The following is a 26,564-nucleotide window of genomic DNA, read 5'->3' as shown; positions in this document are numbered from 1 at the left end:
CATGGGAAGAACTCTGTTTGGCCAGGCCCAAGGTCCATTTCGTCCAATATCCATATACCATCACAGAGCTGCAGTCCCCAGAGTTCCCTCTGAAGAGGGACTGTTTGGTATATTACTCTGGGAGTGATAGATCTGTGAGTGGAATTGGGAAGTCTTCTGACAACCCTCAGTGCCCTTAACTACAGCTCCCAGCATTCTTTGAGGGAAGCCATGACAATTTAAAGTGGCGTTGTAGTACTAACGGATGGTGCAAATGTGGCCCAAGGCATGTGTCACAATGCCCAGGTTGGATGTATTTGACAGTATCTGCATTTCATCTTTTTCTGAGCCAATCATTGATCTCTATCTCCCACAGCTTCCATCTTTAGACCAGGGAGTTGTGTACAGGTGAATTCCTGTGTCACGACATTGCAATAAGAAAACTCTGCCCTCTCTAGCAAGTCTTCAAGTTTTCAGAAGAACTCACATACTCAGAAGTCACAGTTTCATACTTAGATAAAAGAAATGAGCTTTGGTTGATTTTTTTTTTAAAAAAAATTGCTGTAATTACAGGGTTTTAGTTTTAGTTTTATTCAGTGGCTTCTGTGACCCAGAATAATGAGCACATAATTGTTTCAAGACCGCATAATTGTGCATCTCAGCAGCCGAACTCTCAGCACCGCAGGAATCGCAGGGCTTGCTCGCCTGCAGTTTTATTTTGCTTTGCATCACTTTGGAGAACAGCGCAGCTGTCTCTATTTCTGCTTTACTGCTTCGCCGGTAAGGATGAAAATCCTTTCTGGGGCTGCACTGACACCTGCTGGCTGCTTTGGCTCTGTGAAAATCCTTTTCGTATGGACCTTTCAAGGGATTATCTGGGTGGTTTGAAATTTTGCCTAAAGTTCAGGTACATGAATCAATTTGGGGAGAACTTCCTTTTCTTTTAAGGAACTGAACCTAATCTGGAGCGAGGACCTGGCCATGAATCTCCAATATTACTAAAGAGGGGGGAAAGTGAGGGTAATAAATTTAGATTCAGCATTGTTCCTCCTCTATCGAGCAGCTGGACAGAGAAGGATGGTTTCTAACTCAGAAGTGACCTTTTTTCTCTTTTCTGGTCTTCTTCCTTCTATCCTCCAGGTTTTGGTGTGAGGATTTGGAAGGGGAGATAGTAAATACCATCAAGTGAAAAGGGATTCTAAGTGTAAATTTGCAGCAGTTCACAGCTCCTGTTGATGCTCAGGGTCCATTGGAAGTCCTAGTTTTTTGGACACAGAATTTATAGCACAGAGAAAAAGAATGAACTGGGAAGCACATAGAAAGAGAAACATATATTCCATGAGGACCTTTTCTTTTAAAAAAAATCACAAACTGAAGTGGAAATGTGGAGAACTGGACTGGGGAAATGAGAAACTGAGAGAATCAAAAAAGATGCTGCTTTATTTTCGCCCCCAATCACAGTTCCTCAGAGTCGTTGTTCATCAGGACTCATTCCAGAATACCCCCAGGCTTCCAAAGCAGAATCTTGGGCAGCAAAGGGAGTGATCTGGGATGGAAGACAACCCAGGAATATCTAAAAAAGCACTGGAAAAGGAATGCAGATAAAAGCTGCCCGAACTGTGAGAAGCTGGAAAATAATTTTGATGACAACAAGCACACGACTCTTGTTGAGTGAGGAGCATTTTGAGAAGCCATGAGGCAGGCAACAAAGACAGGAGGGTTTATCAGATCCACAGAAAGCCCCTATCGAAATTGGAGGAAGTGGAGAGAGAGGTTTTCTTCCAGTCTTTTCTTACTAGAACCCAGAGCCATCCAATAAAGTCAAAGGGTGAGAGACTCAGGAGAGACAAAAATAAAGTATTTCTTCATGGAGCACATAGTTAAGCTATGGAATTATTTCCTTCAACTGGCCAGTGCCTTGGGGATATTAATGGAGGATAAAGCTATTGATGACTGCTAGCAATGAATGCCATGTACTGTATTTTAATATTTTGTTGGAAGCCGCCCAGAGTGGCTGGGGAAGCCCAGCCAGATGGGTGGGGTATAAATAAATTATTATTATTATTATTATTATTATTATTATTATTATTATTATTATTGTGTCAGATCAATGGTACATCTGACTGACAGTGGCTGTCCAGAGTTTCAGACAGGAGCTTTTCCCTGCCCTACTCAGAGAGCCCAGGATTAAATTTGGGACCTTTTGCAAACAAAGCAGATGTTTCACTACAGAGCTACAGCTCTTCAGCTACAGCTCAGAGGGCTGCCTTCTAGTTCTCCTTTGAAATGTTAAAAAGCTGAGCCCCTGCCAGCTGCAGGTGACTCAGTTGCTTAGGTTTTTGAAAACATAACTGAGAATGCCCTTGGGAGAAGGAAGGTGGCTCTTCTCGTGAGCGTAAGGGGCAGCCATTTCAGTGCTTCATGTACAAACACTGGACCACAGAGGGATAAAATACACGGAAGCACTGGCAGAAGAGAACAAGAAAATGGTAGCTGTGCTATGCATTGGGACCCTGACTGCATATTGATCTGAAAAAAGCACATGCCATCCTAATAGATAACACTTTATTTTTAAGTTGTTGTTGTTTAGTTGTTTAGTCGTGTCCGGCACTCCTGTCTTCCACTGCCTCCCGCAGTTTGGTCAGACTCATGTTTGTAGATTCGAGAACACTGTCCAACCATCTCGTCCTCTGTCGTCCCCTTCTCCTTGTGCCCTCCATGTTTCCCAACATCAGGGTCTTTTCCAGCGAGTCTTCTCTTCTCATGAGGTGCCCAAAGTACTGGAGCCTCAGCTTCACGATCTGTCCTTCCAGTGAGCACTCAGGGCTGATTTCCTTAAGAATGGATGTGTTTGATCTTCATGCAGTCCATGGGACTCTCAAGAGTCTCCTCCAGCACCATAATTCATAAGAATACATATACACCCTACAATTATTAATACTCTGTAAACTTGTGTATCAGCATGAATCCCAGGGTCATAAGAATTGTTCTTCTCTTTAATAATCTCTGTTTTCTATTTATCTCATTTTCTTCTACTGATTGGCCTTGCATGGAAACTTGTATGGCATCAGTATTGCCTAATTGTTTAAATTAGAATGAAGTGCAGTTGGTAAGCTGGACTCTCCTCCTCCCATATTTTTGACAAATGTTCCAAGGCCAACAATTTGTTGTGAAGAATCACTTCACCCCTGGTAGAAAGTCAATTCCCTCTTTGGTGCTGCCTTTGCCAAGATACTAATAGCATTTTAATCTAATTAACCTAATAGGTTTCTGCACCTGGGTTTTCAAGAGGGCAATGATTTGTGCAGCTCCCGTGTAGCAGCTTTGAACATTCATCATAACTGTTTATTGCAGCGGTATCAACAAATTGTTGTTGAGTGCATAGTGCTATTGCAAACAGGAATGCAATTAATATAGGAGAGAGAGAGAGAGAGAGATGAATTGGCTCTTTCGTGAACTTGAAATCTGCAGGAAACTTTGGGATCAGTTATAAGTCAAAATGACTCTAATGGGTGCCAATGTTTTACTATGAAATATTTGGCCTAATCCATAAATAGTAACCAATGGACCTGATCTGTATTTACTAGGAGAAGGTGAATAACTTTATGCATACCTTCCAATAATTCTCAGATAAAAATAAAGTTGTTTATTAAATGTAATGTTAATGAAGTGAATGCTATTAATGTGCAAGATTTTTTGCCAAGAAGATAGTTTCAGTCTCTAGACCAGGCATGGCCAAACTATGCCCTCCAGCTGTTTTGGGACTACAATTCCCATCATCCCTAGCTAACAGGACCAATGATCAGGGATGATGGGAACTGTAGTTCCAAAACAGCTGGAGGGCAAAGTACCTGCCCGCAGACTGTCTTGCCACAGTGGTGCATGCTCTAGTTATCTCTCGCTTGGATTACTGCAATGCGCTCTATGTGGGGCTACCTTTGAAAGTGACCCAGAAACTACAACTAATCCAGAATGCAGCAGCTAGACTGGTGACTGGGAGCAGCCGCCAAAACCACATAACACCAGTCTGGAAAGATCTACATTGTTTCCCAGTATGTTTCTGAGCACAATTCAAAGTGTTGGTGCTGACCTTTAAAGCCCTATACAGCCTTGGTCCAGTATACCTGAAGGAGCGTCTCCACCCCCATCATTCTGCCTGGACACTGAGGTCCAGTGCCGAGGGCCTTCTGGCGGTTCCCTCACTGTGAGAAGCCAAGTTACAGGGAACCAGGCAGAGGGCCTTCTCGGCAGTGGCACTCTCCCTGTGGAATGCTTTTCCACCAGATTGTCAAAGAGAAAAACAACTACCAGACTTTTAGAAGTCATCTGAAGCCAGCCCTCTTTAGGGAAGCTTTTAATGTTTAACAGACCATTGTATTTTAATATTTTGTTGGAGGCCACCCAGAGTGGCTGGGGTATAAATTAAATAATAATAATAATAATAATAATAATAATAATAATAATAATAATAGGCCAATTGTGCATAAGTGCGTAAGAAAACCCCTCCAGGATCAGACCCAAATGCCCATTTAGTCCTGTTCTCACAGTGGCTAACTGGTTGCCAGTGGAAAGCCCATTGTATCTAGACATACACTTAAGTATTCGACATTCAAACATATTACTTAAGGCAACCTCTCCACTGAGACTATTCAGTGGTTGGTATATGGAGGTCTTGGTTTTGGTCATTAACATAGTTAAAGAAGACGAACTTAAGAGGGGAAAAGAGAGAGGGGACAAATAGGGGGGAAAACGTGTGGGGAAATAGTGGAACACAATGCTGTAATAACTTGTGACCCATTGAGTTGGGCACAACCTGCTCCCTGTCTATTGTGACTCCATATTTGTGGACTTGTACAGCAAAGTTTATCTTGACCCTTGCGACTCTCAGTACATGTTGAGCTTGATGGTCCAGAAGTTGTGGACACCTGACATAGGTAAGGTATAGAATTCATTCACATGTGATGCACTGATGCTGATGCCAACTTAAACGGCATTAAAAGAGCATTTGACACATTTATAGAAAGTAAGGCCATCAATGACTATTACACCCGATGGCTAAGTTCTACCTCGCTGAAGTAGATGCCTTTGAATATTGGTTGCTGTAAATCAGAGTGTTCAGATTCAGCTTGTGGGCTTCCCATTGGCATCTCTTTGGACACATTGAGAATCAGATGCTGGAATAGCTGGGCCCCTGGTCTGATCAAGCAGAGTTCTACCTATGATTTTAGTATGGCTGGTGTATTGCTACACAGCAGAGACCTATTTCTGCACTGGAGTGAACTTTTCCTCCTCGTGTGAACAGGAGGGTAGCTTAGGTCATCAGGTGATGCTGTGCAGAGGGAAGAATGTGAATGATTCAGGTTAGAGTGCAACATCTTCTGTCCTAGAATCATAGAATCATAGAATCATAGAGTTGGAAAGAGACCACAAGGGCCATTGAGTCCAACCCCCTGCCAAGCAGGAAACACCATCAGAGCACTCCTGACATATGGTTGTCAAGCCTCTGCTTAAAGACCTCCAAAGAAGGAGACTCCACCACACTCCTTGGCAGCAAATTCCACTGTCGAACAGCTCTTACTGTCAGGAAGTTCTTCCTAATGTTTAGGTGGAATCTTCTTTCTTGTAGTTTGGATCCATTGCTCCGTGTCCGCTTCTCTGGAGCAGCAGAAAACAACCTTTCTCCCTCCTCTATGTGACATCCTTTTATATATTTGAACATGGCTATCATATCACCCCTTAACCTCCTCTTCTCCAGGCTAAACATGCCCAGCTCCCTTAGCCGTTCCTCATAAGGCATCGTTTCCAGGCCTTTGACCATTTTGGTTGTCCTCCTAGGTCAAACAGATAATTTAGTAGAATGCCTCTTCAAATGCTCTGTCAAGGAAAACGGGGTAGGCTACATTTTTCTTCTCAGCCAGGGGACAAAGTGAAGAGGAACAGCAGCTACTCCAGAAGTGAATGGTTTCAAGCAACAGTTGACGTGGGAGAAAGCTACTGATGTTTCGCAAAATGATAGGTCTTGCACCTTGATTTCGAGTGGAGAGACAGTATTGAAGGGAGAAGATTAACAGGGGCAATGACTCCTTCTATCATGCTGCTCGGAGCCCCTGCCAAAACTCTCACTTTGGCTCAGCTCTGAAAGGCCCAAGAGACTTTCCCTGATGCTGAAGCTGGCAACCATAAGCGAGAGCAATTACCTTCCTGTAGCCTTTAATGGCCTCAATAACAAAGCTGTGTTATCTGAGACTCCAGGGAGGTCTCCTTTGCCAGAGTGCTCTGTCACTCAGTAACTGACTCTTCCTTCGTTCCCAAGACATCCTGTGCTTTTCATGCTTCTCTTAAAGGATGAAATCACCTATGTGGCCCAAATAATGGGTTTGTTACAGAGTGGTGGACTTGACACTATTTATGTAATTAGCAGTTGTGAGAATGAGTTTCTTTTTAAAGTAAATAGTGTGAGGGTCTTCGTGCAAATTGGGATCCTGGTGGTCGGGGTAAGTTCATCAGAAAGGGATGTGAGAGAAATGCTCTTGGTCTGAATGCTCTTGGTTCACTGTATCCTCTTTGGTTCATAAGTGCTGTAATGGCTTTAGGGGTTGCTTGTGCGTAAGTTACCGCCGCTCTGGGCTAGGTTGCCTGGTTAAACCATTTCTCGCTGGACAGCCATCCACTCCGTAGCTGTTCAGTCGCTGGCAGAATCCGTCAGTGGGCGTTTCTTAAACCTCTTCCAGCAAAGAAGCTCTTTGACGCCAAGTCGCCGCCTACTTTCCCTGCGTGGAAGTCTTCTGCGCAGGGTGGGTGTGGGCAGTGGAGGACCTGTGCTCTCCTCGTTGGTCTCCTGCGAAGAGTCCTGGAGCCTCCTCTCTGCTTCCCCCATTGGCCCCCCTCTATCCCTAGTGTTGCGCTGATTTTCTTCCCCAGCCAGAGACCTGCCTCTCTCCCTGCTTGGCCCCTCTCCAGCATCGCTGTGGAGCCTCGCCTCCTCTGCTAGTTCCGATGGCAGTTCCCTGACAAGTGCAAAATTCGGTATAAGCATAAAATTCACCACCCTGAGGTTTGCAGCTTTCCTTCCACAATGCTATCCCGATTTGTAGATTCCAAGCTTTAAAACAGTCCACTCCAAACACTGCTTGTGGGTTTCAACTAGCTCATCCCTTCAGTGAATTTTAGGATAGTGTTTTATTTTGTATGAAGCCTTTTTAACCCACTGCATTTTATCATTCTAGGGTGAAAGAGGAGCCCAAGGATTACCTGGGCTGATGGGTGAAAGAGGAGAAAAGGTAACAATCTGTTCAAAACAGGGAGAGAATGAAATATCTGCCAGGAATTTCCAGCTACACGAGTGGTGGACTGATACATGTGAACTAATAAAAGTTGGGCTTTGTAAAGGACTTTTCCTAAAGATCTTCTGCAGTTCAGCTTAATGGTCAGCCACACAGATTTTAGCAGCACAACAATCCCTAAAACACCACAAATAACACAGCACAAAGCACAATGCAAAGCAACAACAGTGAATCCTAGTACACATCATCAACTTGGCATCTATCGCTTGAACCTCCAGGAGACCTTTCTAGACTTTCTGCAGCTGGGCAATGAATCTGGCCCCTATAATGGAACTTAAACCCTGAATCTTATCATTCTTATTGACTCCCCTGACCTAAGTTAACAGCTTTCCAAGCAGTTTCTTCCTTGGCAAATTACAGATGGTACAATGCAGTGCATAGTGACAAAAGAACTTAAGTTCCAGCCATGCCACCATAAATAAGTTTTGCAGTAATCATCCCCTTTTGCATTGCCCTTCTGCAAATTCAGAGGACGTAGTTTGAAGCTTCTAGCACTGAGCATGTCGTAAAGAAAAATGAACTTTCCACTCCACTCAAACATATCATCCCCAGCCTCATCCAATATTGCAATAACTGGTGGAAGATGATTGTTATTTTTTTTTAATGTGAATTATATGCTATGGATACAACATTTCTAAATACGCTTTCAAACTTAAGCAGCTAATATAACCACATAGTCCAAATTGAAAGTTCTTAATGAGGCGTCACATGGACACAGCCAATTATGGTGCATATCACCACTGCCCATGCATCTTAATTTTTCCAAATAGCTGTTTAATAGAACAGCTTTGTTGCCAGAAGTTTCTCTTCTGAGGCTGTAGGCAGAAGGGCTTCAGCTCAGCTTTCTTCCAACATGTCCTAAATATCGTAGTTGTTTGTATGCTATATTGCTGGTTTATTTCAGCTTGCTCATCAGGCAAACACGCAATAAACTAACAATATAGTTTATTGCAAAGCCAGTTAGAGGAGAGTAATTTGGAGAGGAGAAATAGCGGTTTGTGGGTCTCATGTCCTCTTGTTCAGGAATGAAGAGTGGCGTTCTCATACTCCTCTGCAATTCAATTTGCCACCTGGAATCTAGAGTGCAACAGTCCAATATGATATGGTTTTGTCTAGACTTGGCTGTGGATGTGACAGAAAGGGGAGGGTGTCTCTTGTCTATCTGGGCCACTGGGACAGCACCCCCTTGTTACTCTGGCAGACACTTAGCTGTTAATAAATACAGTGCTTAATACCAGAAATTTGGTTTGGGGGTTGGGGTTGGGCAATGAGTCCCCTCTGAGACCTCACATTAATTTCACTTGTGGTGAAAATGATTAGACCTGCCAATGTACATTATTCATGTGCTTCTGCTTTCAGCTGGTGCTAATTTGATGCTGATGATGCTTGCCCATTAATGCATTTATGTTAATTCTTATTATTTCAGGGCTCCCTCGGCGCACCTGGCATCCCAGGGAGAGATGGTGCCAAAGGAGAGTCTGTAAGCTTTTCTCTTCCTCTCTTGTAATCTCCTTTTCTTTATATCATAAGCCAGATGCTACAAATCAATGTGCATTGAGTGGAGCATGTCTTGGGGATTAGTGTTGCCATTTTGAATACATCCGAAACAAATGACAGCAGGTTAATAACCTCAGCAGGCCTCTCTTTGAGCCAAGGCAGCAGACAGACGTCATATGGATTAACTGCTCTTGGATGCTCCCAGGAAGAATGTGTGTTGATGTTCATTAGAGGGTTGTTAGAAATACTGGAGACTTAACAAAGTGTATTGTGGGAGGTGGGGGAATCAACTATGAAAAGCTCAGGTGTTTATTTCACTCCAGGCACAAGTTTGGCAACCAACAATTTGAGGGACTTAAGCTCAGATGGCATCTACGTACATTGTAACTGGAGCAACAAATGTGATTTTTACTTTTGAACAGTAGGCTAGTCTGTCTGTCTGTCTTTCTCTCTCTCTACACACACACACACACACACTTTATCATCATCTAGGCAAGCAAGCAATAGATCAGTGCTTCCCAAACTTGGACCTCCAGCTGTTTTTGGACTACAATTCCCAACACCCCTGACCACTGGTCCTGCTAACTAGGAATGATGGAAGTTGTAGTCCCAAAACAGCTAGAGACCCAAGTTTGAGAAACAATGCAATAGATCAAGGTCACATTCAAGCTAGGCAAAAAGATTAAAGGAGGGTGCAATGGAAGGGCAGTGGGGGGGGATGTAGTCTGGCCATATGAAGAGGCTCAGAGGAGTGCATTTCACTCTAGGCGTGAGGTTCCTTTTCACTAAGTCAAAGGATCTTGTTGCATCAAGGATTGGAAACATATCTCAAATCATTGGAGAGCTTGCAAGTCAGAGGCAGGAGACCTGAGTAGATGAACCACATTCCAGTTTCAATAAATATTAGATCCTCGTGCTTCATAGATGAAGTAGGCTTTGCTTTCAGCATCCAACAATTTATAAAATGTGTAGTTTTTGCAACAAACATGCTATGCTTTCTCTTTTGAGGGAGAACCTGGACTTCCTGGAGCACTTGGCCTCCCTGGACCACCAGGATTGAAGGTGAGCAGAGGGATCAAAGAGGATCATGAATGAAATTAAGGGCACCTTTACGAATGATTGATTGAATGATTTGATATGAGAGCCCACCCTTATACTTAGGGTGCCTTCCAAGTTCTGCAGAAGAACAAGTACCACACTTCTCGTTGGGCTTCTCTCACCCACACCCACTATTGTCTTTTCCCTTCCTAATTTCCATTATGTATACAGACTTTTATTTTATTTTTTATAAATATTTATTAGAATTTTCAATTTTATACAAACAAAAAAGAAAAAGAAAAAATTTTAAAAACAAATCAATTTCAATACCAATTTTCAATAACATATTTCCTTGACTTCCTCATACCTCCCCTTCTTGTTTTCTAGTTCAAATTGTTTATCCAGCAAATCCTAATCTCTTAACATTCCATTTAACTAACACCTTATTTTCCAATCAACTTCTTAAATTTTGTAACTTAAACAATATTTATACCAATTCTTTTTACCATAACAGCTAGAGACCACATAAATTCAATCCAGCATCTTTCAAAGTTCATTAATTTTGCAATATTTCTGTAAATAGTCCTTAAATTTCTTCCAATCTTCTTCTGCCGACTCTTCTCCCTGGTCGCGGATTCTGCCAGTCATTTCTGCCAGTCCCATACAGTCAATCAACTTCATCTGCCATTCTTCCAGAGTGGGTAGATCTTGCGTCTTCCAGTGCTTTGCTATAAGTATTCTTGCTGCCGTTGTAGCATACATAAAAAAAGTTCTATCCTTCTTTGGCACCAAATGGCCGACTATGCCCAAGAGAAAAGCCTCTGGTTTCTTCAAGAAGGTATATTTAAATACCTTTTTCATTTCATTATAAATCATCTCCCAGAAAGCCTTAATCTTTGGGCACGTCCACCAAAGGTGAAAGAATGTACCTTCAACCTCCTTACATTTCCAACATTTATTATCAGGCAAATAATATATTTTTGCGAGCTTGACTGGTGTCATGTACCACCTGTATATCATTTTCATAATATTCTCTCTTAGGGCATTACATGCCGTAAATTTCATACCGGTGGTCCACAACTGTTCCCAGTCAGCAAACATAATGTTATGTCCAACATCTTGTGCCCATTTAATCATAGCTGACTTAACCGTTTCATTGTATACAGACTTTTAATTAGGGGGGTGTGAAAGAGAGGGGGGGAAGGGAGAGAGAGAGAGAGATCTTACCTGCATACAAAACTCAAATACAATTCCTTATCTCATCCCTTTCCTTTCCTTTCCTTAACCTAACTATCTAACCCTCTCCAAGCTCATCCCTTACCTAGCACTCTATGTGTGGGTACGTAAAGTGTTGTTCCTGTCCCATCAGATGTCAAGGAAATGAGTAACTATATAACCTTTAGAAGACATCGGAAGGCAGCCCTGTATAGGGAAGCTTTTTTATTGTGTAAAGTTCTATTATGTTTTTATATATGTTGGAAGCCGCCCAGAGTGGCTGGGGCAACCCAGTCAGATGATTGGGGTACAAAGAAAGTTGTTGTTGTTACTGTTTGCTCTTCCTGTTCAGTTCCTGTTTGCACTAGCTTGGTCTCACCTTAAGCATGCCCACATTTCATTGGATGCCAGGAACACCCACCCTCCTGAACAGAGGAGAGGTGCAAAGGGTTTCTCTCCACGAATGAGTGTGGTAGTGATTGATGTTTGTGCCTTCTCCCCACCTCATTAATGACAGACATACCCACTCCATTTTGTGCTTTTGTCTCTTTTTCTACTCATTCCCCCCAATGACAGCCATTTTGTGCTATGTCTGTTGATGGGCCTCAACGATAACTCTTGCTACCAGCTGCCAAATCAGTGAATTCCAGGACGATGAACAGGAACAGAACTTAATGACGAGTAATTTGATTTTTAGTTAGTAAGTTTTATTATATACAGTAGAGTAAAGCACAGCTTTGTACAAGTTACTATATACACAGACGAGATTCAAACTCCTATTCCAAACTCAACACTCCAACAACAAACTGCTGTGTCATACTGCTTATATAGAAGAACTTAGCCAATCACCACCTGTTGCTAGGCTTCCCTGTCTCCAAACAGATTTTCTCACATACTCTGTTTAACTTGGCTTGTTGCCAACCCACTAATTGTCTACTCCCAAAGCTGCATGAACTCAAAGTCTCAACAACGTCAGGTCCCCATGGCAGGTTATGCCATGCCCCCACAAAATTCATTTGTGATATCCCCCACAGCAGCCATTTTTTTGACTGGTGCCCATGACACATTCTCAATATGTCTACTGGCCCAGAAGGCTGGCGTACCCTGCTCAGTGTGTGGTTTTACCTGTGTAAATGGCTATTTCAAGCTTAAAATTTGGACATATGGTTGCAACAACGGAGCATACAGTCACAAGGATAAAGAAGGCAGTACTCCACTATTATGTTAACTGACCCTTACATGTTAGGTGATGATCCAGAGATGTATTCTGAAGATGTGGGACTCATCAATGTCAATTCCCATTCTTCCTCTCCAGTCTGTTTTAAGATTCAAGCAGGTTGGGGTTTTTTTCAGGAACAGCAGAGAGATACTTTTGCTCACTGAATTATGGAATTGCCCTTCTAATAAGTTTGACTACTGTGATCACAGTCAGAGAAGATGATGCAAATTCATTATTTTCTCCAGCAAGCAAGTTGCCTTAGGTTTATTCTGTGACAGTCCTGATCTTTGTTTCTTTCTATATATTTCTCGTCAGGGGTCAGATGGTCAGCCAGGCCCCCCAGGACGCCAAGGATACGTTGGAGCACCAGTAAGTTGTGATATTATTATTATTATTATTATTATTATTATTATTAATTTAATACTTAACCTGCCCAATGTTCTGTAAATAAGCCAACATCCTATGAGTGTTCGGTGTGATTTGTAAAATCTATTCATGTGGTAAATGGTTGCCTGATACTCAGATGTGGCCTTGCCAGCACATAAGGACAGTTGTCAACATTTCTGCACATAGATAGCTCTGCTTCGGCAAGGCTTAGTTATACACTTGGTTATTTTATCTTTAGCAATACTTTCCACCAGTTAAAAGTTCACCGTTCACTTGTTGAAACCTTCCCTTGCTTTCCCTCAACTACAGATACACATTTCACTGGAGAAGGTCATTCAGTTTTCCCCGTCCTCATTATCTTGGTTATAAAGACTTTGCAATCATTCCTTTTAGGTCTCAGAACAGCTCAACAATCCCAATGGATGGCTGATCAGCTCATTGAGTACTCCAAGTCCAAGGCCAATTAGCATATGCAAAGGCGGTTTGTGGGAATAACATTATTGGTATATTATAGACAACTGCTTAGCAGGCAGAGCACTAAATCAGCATTTCCTTGGCACAGGAGCTGCAGCCCATAATGAGTCACTGGGTACAAATTGCTAGCACATCGGTGACTCATCCAAGTTTCACTCTGGGTAGTGGAGGGAACGATACAAAATATTTTCTCTTCCCCACTTTTTCAGGGCCTGCAGGGAGAAAGAGGAGAAAAGGGACCCCGGGGAGACAAGGTATGGATCATGTGTGTCAGATAACTTGTCAACAATCTGAGTGGAAGTGCTGAACATTCTTCCTCAAAAATGAATGCAAGAAAGAACAGGGAAATTGAGGGTAAATGTACGTGCAGTTTAGGGCCTCAGATTATAAGGGGCCTCTAAATGCAAAAAAGGTTACTCGTTAGATTGCTAGATCTGAGGGAGCAATCCAGACTTTCCTAGTGTCCCTATCATCTAAGGATGTCCCTGATTTAGAGAAGCCGTCCCAGTTTCTGATTTGATCCCGGAATACCCCACTTTTCCATAGGGTGTCCCTATTTTCACTGGAGAAATGTTGGAGGGCATGGAGTTATCCGAACCCCAAGCCATCTGAAGGCAATCCAGTATAGGGAAGTGTTTTTTTTATAAAATGTGTAATATTTTATTATGTTTTTTATATATGTTAGAAGTTGCCCAGAGTGGCTGGGGCAACCCAGTAAGATATGTGGGGTGTAAATGGTAAAATTATCATTATGGAATGGGACATCCCTATTTTCATTGAATAAATGTTGAAGGGTATGGCAATCCTATGCACAAAAAGAGGGCATAAAGCAAGCCAGTGGAAGTTAAGCCACAGTAAAGTTATACCAGATCAAAACGTAATTAAGCAGAGGGACAAATACTGCTACTCTGTCTAAGCTTGGAAAAGGGAAACCAAGCCTTTCAACTAGTGTTCTACACTGGTTTGCTAGGCCATGGGACCAAGCTGAATTAGCTTGGGTTCCCACCCCTACCATGCCCTCAGGAAAGCAATGGTGCGTCCCCTTTTGCTACCTCCTGCACTGCCCACCCTGTTGCCACTGCTGGAGAAGCACCACTGGCATTGATGCTGATTATTGGTGAGATCTCGCTGATCTCCAGCTAGATCTCTTATGCTGTGTGAGAGATCTTGCCAGAAATCAGCACCACTTCTCTGCCAGTGGTGAGGTGTTGGGCATCTGGAGGGGCGCCACCTCAAGATCTTTACCCCACCTCATGGTTGGGCCAACCCAAGTTATGCCGGTGGTATCTTTGGCTGAGTATGGGTAGGGGACTTATCACAGGCTGGTCCAGGCTGGTCCAGGCATCAGTCAGGAGAGTTGGAGATCTGCTGCATCCTAAACTCTCATCACGACCAGGTTGTTGGGTACATTGAGGTCCAGCTCTGAGGGCCTTCTGCTGGTTCCCTCACTGCGAGGAGTGAAGTTACAGGGAACTAGACAGAGGGCCTTCTCGGTAGTGGCACCCACCCTGTGGAACACTCTCCCTTCAGATGTGAAGGAAATAAGTAGCTATCCTATCTTTAAAAGACATCTGAAGGCAGCCCTGTTTAGGGAAGTTTTTAATGTTTGATGTTTTATCGCTTTATTATTATTAATAATATTCTGTTGGGAGCCACCCAAAGTGGCTGGTGAAACCCAGCCAGATGGACAGGGTATAAATTATTATTATTATTATTATTATTATTATTATTATTATTATTACCCCAGGATGGGTAGATGAGAACCAAAGAGGGAGGGATATAGTCAAAGACAGGCCAGAGTTGAGACGAGGCTGCAGGAATCTGATGTCGCTATTCATAAAGGCATGTTGCACAGACTGAGAAATGCAACTTATATAGAACCAAACAGGTTAGTATTGGTTCCTCAAGCCACATAAACCTGATTGGACTAAAGACTTGTGGTTCTAGCTCTGACGCTGCAGCATAGCCAAGATCCAGGGTGGAAATGCTCTCAGGTTCAGAGCTTATGTGATGGCCCAGGATGTATGTCCAACACTCAAGTCTTCATTCCTATTTCTTTGCTTAGGGAGAACCAGGTCTCGATGGTTTCCCCGGAAAGCCTGGTGTGGATGGGAAGCAGGTATGTGGACAATTCAAAGTGGTACGAAACCATTTTCTAGAATTAGTTGTGAATTTAGAGAAGAACTTGCATCTTGAAATCATCCGCTCACCCCCCAAAATGTAGCCCCCTGCTCTATTTTCTGTCTGCATCACAGTGCAATCCTGTAAATGTTTACTCAGGGGAACTTATCCCAGCTAAATAAATGACAGACCAGATATCTATTTTTAGATAAGTATTTGAAAACCCTTCACCCTTTTTCCTATTTTGTGCACATATTTTTCATGCCTCCATATATATCCTCTCTTTACCCCCCCCCCCCATTTAAGTTTGTTTCATGTATCATAGCAAGATCAAGGAACGGAAACCTTATAGGGCGGGAGGGTGGGAAAAGCAGGAACAGCTGGCAAGCACACAAAGAAGGAGATCCCCAGCTGCGTCCTGCCTTTAAGGGGCAGGCCACACCCCTGGAGTGACCCAATTGGCCGGCCAGGAGGTGACGCAGCCAGGAATCCCGTATCGTGCAGGGGCTGGCCTCCCATCCCCTGGACACGTGGAGGGGCCGTGAAGCCCGCAACCCCACCTAAGGGGTTCCTCCGAAGGTTTCCTCCTAAGGCGGAAATGGCTTTGTCAGCAAGGTCAGAGCACACTTGGGTGCAGTCCGTCTGACACCTGGCCTTGCTGCTCCCTCACTGCACCATCCCATTTTTCAGGCAAATGGCAAGGATACTGCCTTTGGAAGGATGGCTCTCTGCCCCTACTCAGCATTCCAGCTCAGGGGTCAGCAAACGTTTTCAGCAGGGGCCCGGCCCATTGCCCCTCAAAGCTTGTGGGGGGCCGAACTATATATTTTTTTGGGGGGGAGAGGGGGGAACGAATTCCTATGCCCCACAAATAACCCAGAGATGCATTTTAAATAAAAGGACACATTCTACTCATGTAAAAACACCACTGATTCCCGGACTGCTGGATTTAGAAGGCGATTGGGCCGGATCTGGCCCCCGGGCCTTAGTTTGCCTACCCATGTTCCAGCTATTCCATGATTTCTGCTTATTTTCCTTCTCCTTCAACTCCCTTGATGCGTCTTTCTCCAGCACTGTATTTCAAGTTTTTTCCTCCTCCTTTTTTTCATATCCTTCATACGTTGCATCCATACAGAGCTATGCTTGCCGTGTGTATGTATGTGTGTCTGTGTGTTGTAAATTAGGTTCATTTTCCAATGCTAAACTGTCAACTTGTGTTTCATACCCTTCCCCCTCTTTATTTCTGCCCTAGGTCTTTCACGACACATCATATTGTTCTCCAAATATTTAAAATGTGTGTGCTTACTCCATTTGATCAATACTTTTATATTACAGTAGAGCTGCTGCCCTAGAAATAGTTACCTGGGGCGAAGTCCCATTATATTTGCTGGGACTTACTTCTGCATGGACACGTGTATTATTGTGTATGTGGGTTAGCTTAAAGTGATTCATGCTTCAGTGGATCCCAAATTAAATCCCTGGAATCACAAATTCACAAAAACTTTGGCTTGGAACACATGCCAGTGTGGTGTAGTGGTTAAGAGCGGTAGTCTCGTAATCTGGTGAACCGGGTTCACTCCTCCACATGCAGCTGCTGGGTGACCTTGGGCTAGTCACACTTCTCTGAAGTCTCTCAGCCTCACTCACCTCACAGAGTGTTTGTTGTGGGGGAGGAAGGGAAAGGAGAATGTTAGCCGCTTTGAGACTCCCTAGGGTAGTGATAAAGCGGGATATCAAATCCAAACTCCTCCTCCTCCTCCTCCTCTTCTTCTTCTTCTTCTTCTTCTTCTTCTTCTTCTTCTTCTTCTTCTTCATGCATCCGAATACCTTTTGAGTGTTGCTTCATTCAATTTCAGGGCATCCAAGGGAGTCCAGGCCAACCTGGTCTCATGGGACCCAGAGGAGAGAAGGTGAGGTATTGTCTGTGTAAATCTTGCCTCTGAGATGTGCTTGCTTGCATATCACATATATCACATTCACATTCCTGTGACGTAATGTAGGACAAACTCAGAACCCCTGTCCCAAGATGGATTTCACTATATTCCCAAAGTTATAATCCTGATGCAGCCCTGGCCATACCCAATTCCTACTCACTTTCCCTGCCCCGTGTAAATCAGTTGGCCAGGTCGTACGAGGCTCTGCTGACTACGTGCCAACTTACGTTATGCTCTAGAAATGTCAGGAACTGGCGTGACAGCCTCACAGGCTGCAGAATGGCAAATCAGAATTTTGATGATATATCAGATGCCCCCCCTCCCCATTTCCTATTTGCAAATCTAACAGAAAGAAAGAAGAAAGGAAAAGGTAACAATAATAGTAATAATAACAATAATATTATTTAGTTATTGAATTTATATACCTGGGGGTCTCAGGGCAGTTCACAGAATAAAATCAAGATATAAAACCACAAAATAGTTTTATACATGGGAGCGTCTTATACGGTGATACGAAAAATACGGTAATTAATGCAGAATAGGAGGATGTGTAAACTGCCCTACAATCAAATCAGAGCAAATGCTCGATAAAGATCAAACAAAGCTTCGCCAGCATCTTAACTTTGTAAACTTAACAGGATTGTTTTTCCCCCTCTCATTTGCTTTCTCATCTAGGGTGAAATAGGGCCTCCAGGGAAGCCTGGCTCAGTGGTAAGAGCTGTTAACATTTGATCTGTGTTTTGTGGTGGTTGACAAAACAAGTTCTCTTGAATGAGTGCTCAGGATCTTGAGAAATGCTAATCTATGTTGAGCGTTAATGTCTGAGCAGATCTTAGAAATAGTTGGTGAACGATTTTCCTGAAGTTGAAATGTGAAGGACATGCCATTCTGAAGAATTTTGTGGAAAGAGACATGAAATCCTTGCCCGCTGTGAAATTTTCAGATTGGATGGTCGTAGGAAATAAAGAGGGCCCTTGGGGAGTGAGGTAATTTTTGCAGTACTCTGTTGACTTACATTCCAATGATCTTACTGCAGCAGAGTTTTTACACTTTTTGTTGCCTGCTTGGCTGCATAATTTTAACCAGCTGGATCTCAGGGGGAATGCAGGGCTCAGCTAAGTTTCTCCACCTATGGGATAGAAAGCAGGGCAGAAACCCAGACTCATCTCCCTTGTGCTACATATTTATCTTCTTCTGTTTCAGGTGCAGATGGAAGGTCTGAAAGGAGAGCAGGTAAGGTCTTTCTAAATATTTTTGCACTGTCAATAAAATAATAATAACCAGAAATCCCAATTTTCAAGAATGATCGTGCTGACTAAGTCAGTATGATAAAGTCAACGCAAACCGCAGAACCAATAAATCTGGGCTGAGTGGTTCGGAACCCTTTCCACTCTGAATAAACTTTATTTTGAATCAAAGGAGATACCGGCAAGTTGTTTATCTTCCCCCTAATAGCTTTTATCCAAGGGTTGCAGTCATCCAGCCCACACAGTTGTTGCTAGTTCACGAAAACTCCGAAATGAAATTGCTTTGTCTGTTTTCATTACCCAAGGAGGGCAGAGAGTGGAGGAGGAGACACTCTTCAGTGATGTTTGCTGTCGATGCACTATCTGGAATCAGTTTCAATTGTTGCTGCAAAGTTTATATTCTTCTGTTCCCTCTTTTTTTAACCTACAGCAGTTCAGAGCTAGCAAAGCAAATAAAGGTGTACTCTGAAAAATAGTATAGTGGGTGAAATTTTTGGCAGGTTTACCCGGAAGTAAGACCCTTCTAAGGGAGGCGGGTGGCGCTGTGGTCTAAACCACTGAGCCCCTTGGGCTTGCCAATCAGAAGGTTGGTGGTTCGAATCCCCGCTACGGGGTAAGCTCCCATTGCTCGGCCCCAGCTGCTGCCAACCTAGCAGTTCGAAAGCACGTCAAAGTGCAAGTAGATAAATAGGTACTGCTCCGGCGGGAAGGTAAATGCTGTTTCCATGCGTTGCTCTGGTTTCACCAAAAGCGGTTTAGTCATGCTGACCACATGACCCGGAAAAACTGTCTGCGGACAAACGTCGGCTCCCTCGGCCAGTAAAGGGAGATGAGCACTGCAACCCCAGAGTCATTCGCGACTGGACTTAACTGTCAGGGGTCCTTTACCTTTATCTTTAAGACCCTTCTAGGATCAGATTGTATGTGATGAAGATGATGATGATGATGATGATAAATTTATTTATACCCTGCCCATCTGGCTGGGCTTCCCCAGCCACTCTGGGCAGCTTTAAACAAAATATTAAAATATAGTAACACATCAAACATTAAAAGCTTCCCTAAACACCTTCAGATATGAGAGAAACAAATGCTGGTTCACCATTCCTTAGCAACTTTTCAGAAACGTGACCAATTTAAATTATGGAGAGTCACCCCTTTGTTTAAACAAACAACTACTTTCCAGCATACAAATCTCTTAGTACGGCTTTAGCACAGGGATGAGGAAACTGTGGTCCTCCACTTGTGGTCAGGCTCCAATTCTCATCAGCCCCAGTCATCACAGCCAATGGTCAGGGATGATGGAGCTGCCATTCAGAGGTAGGGTTGAGCCACTATGCTAGCTTCCTGTGGCAAGAGGGCCACTGCTGCTTTCCAGGAGGGAGAGGGAAAGGATGAGGTGTCTGGAAGGTTGGCACAGGCTAAATGCACCACCAGCAGTGCCATATTGGCTCTGTCAGTGTGTTTGCACCGCAACAACCTCCGCACCGCTTAGTCCCTCCCCTTCTCCTTCCTGGTAAGCAACTGCCACCTACATGTCAGGAAGGCAGCACAACAGCTCTGCCCCATCCAGTGAACCAGTTATTCCATGCACCATCACAAGCAGCTGAGATGGAAGGAACGGAAAGTCTTCATGTTTGCTCAGCCTCGGGTTTTGGCGAATCTCCAAAGGCAGATAATCTGTTCCTATGGAACAGCCTCCAAAACACTGAAATGCATGTTTGCATCAAGTAGACTTCACATGTAGATTTAAACTCATAAATTGATAAGAGGATTGATAAAGGAAAAGGAGTACAGGAGAGGATGCAAAGGGGGGCGGGGAGATACATCTTGTACATATCTATCTGTATCCAGTGTGGTGTAGTGGTTAAGAGCGGTAGACTAGTAATCTGGTGAACCAGGTTTGATTCCCTGCTCCTCCACATGCAGCTGCTGGGTGACTTTGGGCTAGTCACATTTCTTTGAAGTCTCTCAGCCTCACCTCACAGAGTGTTTGTTGTGGGGGAGGAAGGGAAAGGAGACTGTTAACCGCTTCGAGGCTCCTTCGGGTAGTGATAAAGCAGGATATCAAATCCAAACGCCTCCTCCTCCTCCTCCTCCTCCTCTTCTTCTTCTTCAGGTAGGTAGCCGTGTTGGTCTAACACAGTTGAAATATATATACAAATTAAAAAATAATGTCCAGTAGCACCTTAGAGACAAACTAAGTATGTTCTTGTTATTATTATTATTATTATTTTTGGTAGCTATCTGTAGTTTGGCATCTTTATAACTTTTTGCAATAAGTTTTTAAATGTAGACAGCTGTCCACAGTTGAGCTTCCTCAATTCCCTTGCTCAGATCAATACGATACGCTGCTGAAGGAATTCATTTTAGATGCAACATAAAGTAATTTTTTAACCTTCTAATTTTGATTTGTTTACAGGGAGCTCCTGGCCCACGAGGTTCAATAGGCCCTCCTGGAACTCCAGGTATCCCAGTAAGTAATTTGCAACCTTCCCACTCTGACTTGCTCATTTGTTCGTATTTTTAAATGTCTTGTGCAGTGATGGATTATGCAAAGTCCTGAATATGCTCAGGTCTGGCTTGTTGGTTTGATTCTCAACCTAGGGTGTGAGAGCTCTTTGGTCCAAACCATGGGCAAGCCCTGGATAAGACGGCGATATTGTTAATGTGAGATGTTTCTTGACACTGAAGCATGGTTCTTTCTTCAGGTGCAAAGATCCGAAGTTCCAGACAAGCCCATGCAACCGATACAAAAGACTCCAGGAGCATGGGAATTGTACTTAAATTTCAAAGGAAAATATGCTCCTTTGTCTTTCAGCCCACTTGGAATGCATGCTTCAGAACTCTAACCTGAGATTCAGTGCAGGGAAAATCTCTGCCTCTGCACAGAGGCAGTTTCCCTTGCCTTCAGGGACAGAGGACAACAGACAAAGCTAAATATATGATCTAGAAGAACCAAGCCATGTTCCAAAATTGTGACACCAGTTCCTGAGATACCTTGCAGATCGCTAACATAGCAGTACACACTAACACCAGTAAAAGGAGATGGAAGGGAATAGAAAACACAATAAGTGCCAACAGTGGAGGAATGGCAGGTGAAGATGATGGACTTTTGGGAGCTAGCTGACCTGACCGGAAGAGTCTGCGACCAGAAGGAGGAGGAGTACCAGGAAGAATGGATGAAATTTAAAGCATATTTAGTTAAATATGTTAAGATAATTTAAATAGAAATACTTGCAAATACCAGGTTGGCTTAGGATGTAAATATGTGATTTTATATAATAATATGTTTAAACTTTATATGGAAAGCAAGAAAGAAGTTAATTGACTAAGTAAATTTTATGAGAAATTAGTTTTGGAAAACTGTTACAATGATATACAGTGAAATTCAGCCAGGGGGATTTGAGGAAGTCACCTAACAATTTTAAGAATAGTGGAATAATAACAGTTAGGATTTATTTGTGTTTGTTTGTTTATAAATTTGGAAAATCAATTTTAAAAATTGAAAAAAAAAGGAGGTGGAAGGGAACCACAACGAGCTGTCGCGGACACATTGAATATGGAAACTGGTAATTTGCTGATGCATTTTTTCCCCTCTTCAATTTGATCACTTTGTTTAAATATCTTGTTTTTGTTGTTTTTAGGGCCCTCCAGGACCAGAAGGCAAACCAGGACCTGCTGGCTTACAAGGTCAAAGGGTGGGCAATGTTTCTACTTATCCATGTCCCAACTTGTTAGCATGGGGGAAATGCCTAAATTGTTTGACAGTGTTTAATAGACTACTGTCAATAATTCTCACTGCCCTCCCTATTTGCCCAAAAGGAAAAAAAAGGGGGGGGGGAGGTCAATTATACACATGTTGTTATGTAGACTGTTGTAACCAAAAGTCCAAGTTTGACGGAGAGCAAAGTCCCATTTTGAGCATTAAAGCCTTTGTTTCTGCCTGTGCAGAGAAGGTGACCAGGATGAACAAGCTTTCCTTATAAGGAACAGTTGAGGGAGTTGAGCCTATATGAAGGGCTCCCAGTGTTATTAAATTAATGATTCCTGTTACTTAGCTTTTTCTCCACTTCACCACACGCACACAATTGGGAAAAAGCTAAGCCCTTCATACAAGCTTGCCGTTGATTCAATTTAAAGCAGGCCATCATTGAAAACCCAATTTATAAAAGTCTTTATTAGGGAAATGTAAGATTTTGGAAATGTCTTAGTGGACTTGGATGCAATTGGCAGGAGCCATCCTAATGAAACGGAACATGGGGAAACAGCCTGAAATGAGTGGGGGGAAGGATCTTGCAAAAGAGAAAGCTTTGCTGATCTAAGATGTGGGCTTGAAAAGGAAATGTCTGCATCCATAAAGGGAATGAGTTTTCCCTTGATTCTCTTCCTTTATTGGCAGCTCTTAGGAAGCAGATCTTACCGCATTCAACAAATGAGCACACAGCCCTGTGATTTAGATGTCATTCCCATTGATGGCAGCTCCTCTCACAAGATTTGCAGTCTTGAGTCATTAAAAGGCAGCATTCCATCAATGGGCCTCTGACATAACAGAATTCACTTGTCTTAAGAGCCCCCTATGACTGATTTTGCCATTAAGTGTAATGTCTTCTGATCTGTGTATTATCCAACACACTGTCAGAAGAGGAGTTTCCATTGAAAGATGAGACATGGGTGAGCCAGCTTCTGTTTTAAATGCCATCAACTGTGAACAATGCTCAGCAATGCTCAGCATTTTTGTAACCAGGTACATCAGTGGTACCTGCATCTAGACCTAGTTGCTTGAGCACACTGTGCTTGCTGCTGGGGACTCATCACAGCCCATCACTGATGCCTATCCTGGGCCCTTACGAAACCAAATGTTTCCCAAACCTCATTCGTATTGGGAAGCTGGGTTTGAGAGGCACCATTTACAATCCCCAGAATGTAATGCTGCCCCTGGGCATTGTGGGGAATATAAATGGTGTTCCACCCAAATGGTCCTTTCACTAAGTCCTATCGCTTTCATTTCCAACCTCACCGAAGCTGCCACTTTTATTGCCCACAGTTCTCAAGGGTGATGCTGCGTCAGGGCATTGTGGGAAGTTTCAATAGTGGACCGTTGCTGCCCACTACTGTTGAGTAATCCCATTAGGAAGGCAGAGTTACCACCACAGAGCTCTTTCCTGATGGCCCCCTCAAACGTACAGCTGGCCTTACTTGAGTGAGAAGCTGGAAGAGGTGAAAGCTACAATCTGGAGTGCAGTGGGGAGAAAAACATTGTTATATTTACCACCCAAATAGAGAAGACATATGAAGTGGGGAGCCACCTGCAATTATGGAAGTCCCCTGTGTATTGGAAAATCTGAGCTTCTACATGGCAGAGACTGTCATGGTTGGAGGTAGCGATGCTTCTGATGGAAATCAAAGGAGGGGAGAGGGCTCGGGTCCTACTTATGGGTTCCCCACGGGCATCTGGAAGGCCACTTTGAGAACCAGGATGCTGGACTGATCCAATGGGCTCTTCTCGCATTCTTATGAATAGAATCATTAGCCCCACTTCACACAATTGTCCTCTGAGTCATGGAGAGCAAGAATGTCAACAAGGGTAGCAGAGCTGGCAGGCTAATTCCCATCTCCCCAGTGTGATTATTCCAATGCACATCAGAACACCTAATTGGGTCTCTGGAGAATATAGCACTTGCACTGATTTTTTTTACATGGAAATTTTCATTTCTTGTAGCAATTATCAGGGCCTGGTATAATGTTGGTTCTTTCCAAAGATTCATTCCTAATATAATGGAAGTTTGTCAGCACTCTAATCTGTCAACTATTAGTGGGAGTCATCTACCTGTTGCATCAACCCTGAGCATTTCACTTTGGGAATAAAACTTGGCAGAGCAGTCCATCTGGCCCTGGCTGTCAATCTTTGGTATTTTCTTCTAGAAGCATTCATTCTCAGAGACCTGGACATTCAAGGATGGCAATTTTCCTATTTAAATGGGAGGAATTGGCCTGTTTACAGAATGGCCCTTTGTTAGGGACCATCAGGTTCAGAATAACCCAGCTCTCCTTGCTCCTTACTCAACCACAATAGCAAAATAGGAAGCTTATCCATTTAACTCAATTTTGTCAACATCGACCAGCAGCTCTCCAGTTCTTGAGATGGGCCTCTTCCAGTCCTAAATGGAGATGCTGAGGATAAAAGCTGAGAACTTTTGCAGGCAAAGCATTTGCTGTGGATCTGAGACACAGCCTTCCCCATTATAGTTTGCTAACCTACAGTACTGTGCGGTCAATGGACTAGGCTAGATCCATAAATGTTCCCCCGGGACCTTCCCAAAGCCCAGGAAGCTTCTGCCTGGCTTAAGGAGGGAGGCACAAAGTTCACGCATGACATTAGGACATCAGAAATCATATGCATGATGTCGGCCCCACTCACCAATCACCCTCGCAGGCTGGTGCCTCTGGCCCTGTTTCCCTACAAAAAATTTCACCATGCGTCACTGCTAACCTTCTGCATCTAAAGTAGATGGATTTAGACACACATGCAGACATAGCCTTGGGGCCTAGACATGTGTCCAAAATCAGCCACGTACAGTCTTACCCAGAAGTCACTTTTCTCTGTTTTTACAGTGAGGGCACAAGTGAGCACATAGCAAGATGGCGACCCTGATAATGGATGACTTTAGGGGACTTACTCCAGATTCTTAGAACTGTCAAAACACTATCGGATTCAGTCCAAGTTTCTGCCATCTGGTTAAGAGTTTTCCCATGTGGAATTCATCTTTGGGAGAATGCAACAGTTTGGGCCTCTCCTATATTCATAGCGTCACATAATTTATACATACCAAGCTGGACCAATTTTTTTAATTAGTGTTCCTAACTCTCTGGGATCTAAATGTAAATTCACTTTTGTCCTGGCACGATTCCATCCTGCTTTAATAATGGGAATTGTACCAGGTTACCAAGAAGGAAATAATTTAATGAACCCCAAGATAATAAATCCTCATTTAGAAATGAGATGAGACCATCCCTCATAGATTTTAAATCTATACCTGAATGATAAAGTGATTTATTTATTTTATCCCCTTTGCTGCTTCACTCTTCCAAAGCAAAAGGATAGCAGGTAAAATGGCTTGCAAAGAGAGCGGTGCAAAATTCCTTTTCGGAAGGAATATATAATTATTTCCCAAGTTGACGCTGCTCATTTGGAAAGGTAAGCTGTGCAAAATTGCCTCAGACACAAATCCAGCAAAAGAGCACAGATGGGGACGCTCCATGGGCTTGCCAGAAAGTTATTTTCTGATCATCTAATTCCCCCAAACTGGCAATTAGATTTTGTGATGGCTGAAACATAAATCTTGAGGAATGAGCCGCTGTGAATGCACTCCCTCAGTGAGCTTTCATTAGCTGCCTTGTTCCATTAGCCGCAGGAGAACACAGAAGAACATATCTTGGACCCAGGGCTGGATTAACTGCTAAAGGCAGAAAATTCTAAAGTGCACCGCTGGTTTAGTGTATCCAAGGCTCCATGCATGTCATTTTGCTATCACAGCAGGACTTCTGTTTCCTCTCCTTCACCCACATGCTTCCCTAATAATAATAATAATAATAATAATAATAATAATAATAATAATTTATTATTTGTACCCCACCCATCTGGCTGGGTTTCCCCAGCCACTCTGGGCTGTTTCCAACAGAATATTAAAATACAATAGTCTATTAAACATTAAAAGCTTCGCTAAACAGGGCTGCCTTCAGATGTCTTCTAAAGGTCTGGTGGTTGTTGTTCTCTTTGACATCTGGTGGGAGGGCGTTCCACAGGGCGGGTGCCACTACCGAGAAGGCCCTCTGCCTGGTTCCCTGTAACTTGGCTTCTCGCAGGGTGGGAACCATCAGAAGGCCCTCGGCGCTGGACCTCAGTGTCCAGGCAGAACGATGGGGGTGGAGACGATCCTTCAGGTATACTGGACAGAGGCCGTTTAGGGCTTTAAAGGTCAGCACCAACACTTTGAATTGTGCTCGGAAATGTGCTCTGGAGGGTTCCTCATCTTGAGGATGCATGGGGGGGGGGGCTGGATAAGGCAGGGACAGGAAAAGAAGCTTCCTTGTGCGCACAGAAGTCAGTTGT

At 43.4% G+C, this 26,564-nt stretch overlaps 1 protein-coding gene across 1 annotated transcript in view; it reads left to right on the top strand.

Moving 5' to 3' along the window:
- COL22A1 (collagen type XXII alpha 1 chain) overlaps nt 1-26,564 on the top strand; it is a 171,261-nt gene that overhangs the window by 77,790 nt on the left and 66,907 nt on the right. The window contains exons 13-23 of the mRNA XM_083621829.1: nt 7,206-7,259; nt 8,749-8,802; nt 9,828-9,881; nt 12,607-12,660; nt 13,362-13,406; nt 15,218-15,271; nt 17,130-17,183; nt 17,883-17,918; nt 18,411-18,440; nt 20,874-20,927; nt 22,099-22,152. Of these exons, the coding sequence (XP_083477955.1) occupies nt 7,206-7,259; nt 8,749-8,802; nt 9,828-9,881; nt 12,607-12,660; nt 13,362-13,406; nt 15,218-15,271; nt 17,130-17,183; nt 17,883-17,918; nt 18,411-18,440; nt 20,874-20,927; nt 22,099-22,152 (543 nt within the window). The remainder of the gene's footprint in view (nt 1-7,205; nt 7,260-8,748; nt 8,803-9,827; nt 9,882-12,606; nt 12,661-13,361; nt 13,407-15,217; nt 15,272-17,129; nt 17,184-17,882; nt 17,919-18,410; nt 18,441-20,873; nt 20,928-22,098; nt 22,153-26,564) is intronic.

Source organism: Podarcis filfolensis (assembly GCF_964270895.1).
Source record: "Podarcis filfolensis genome assembly, chromosome: 7".
Lineage (NCBI taxonomy): Eukaryota > Metazoa > Chordata > Lepidosauria > Squamata > Lacertidae > Podarcis > Podarcis filfolensis.
This window is presented reverse-complemented; position numbering and strand designations above follow the sequence as displayed.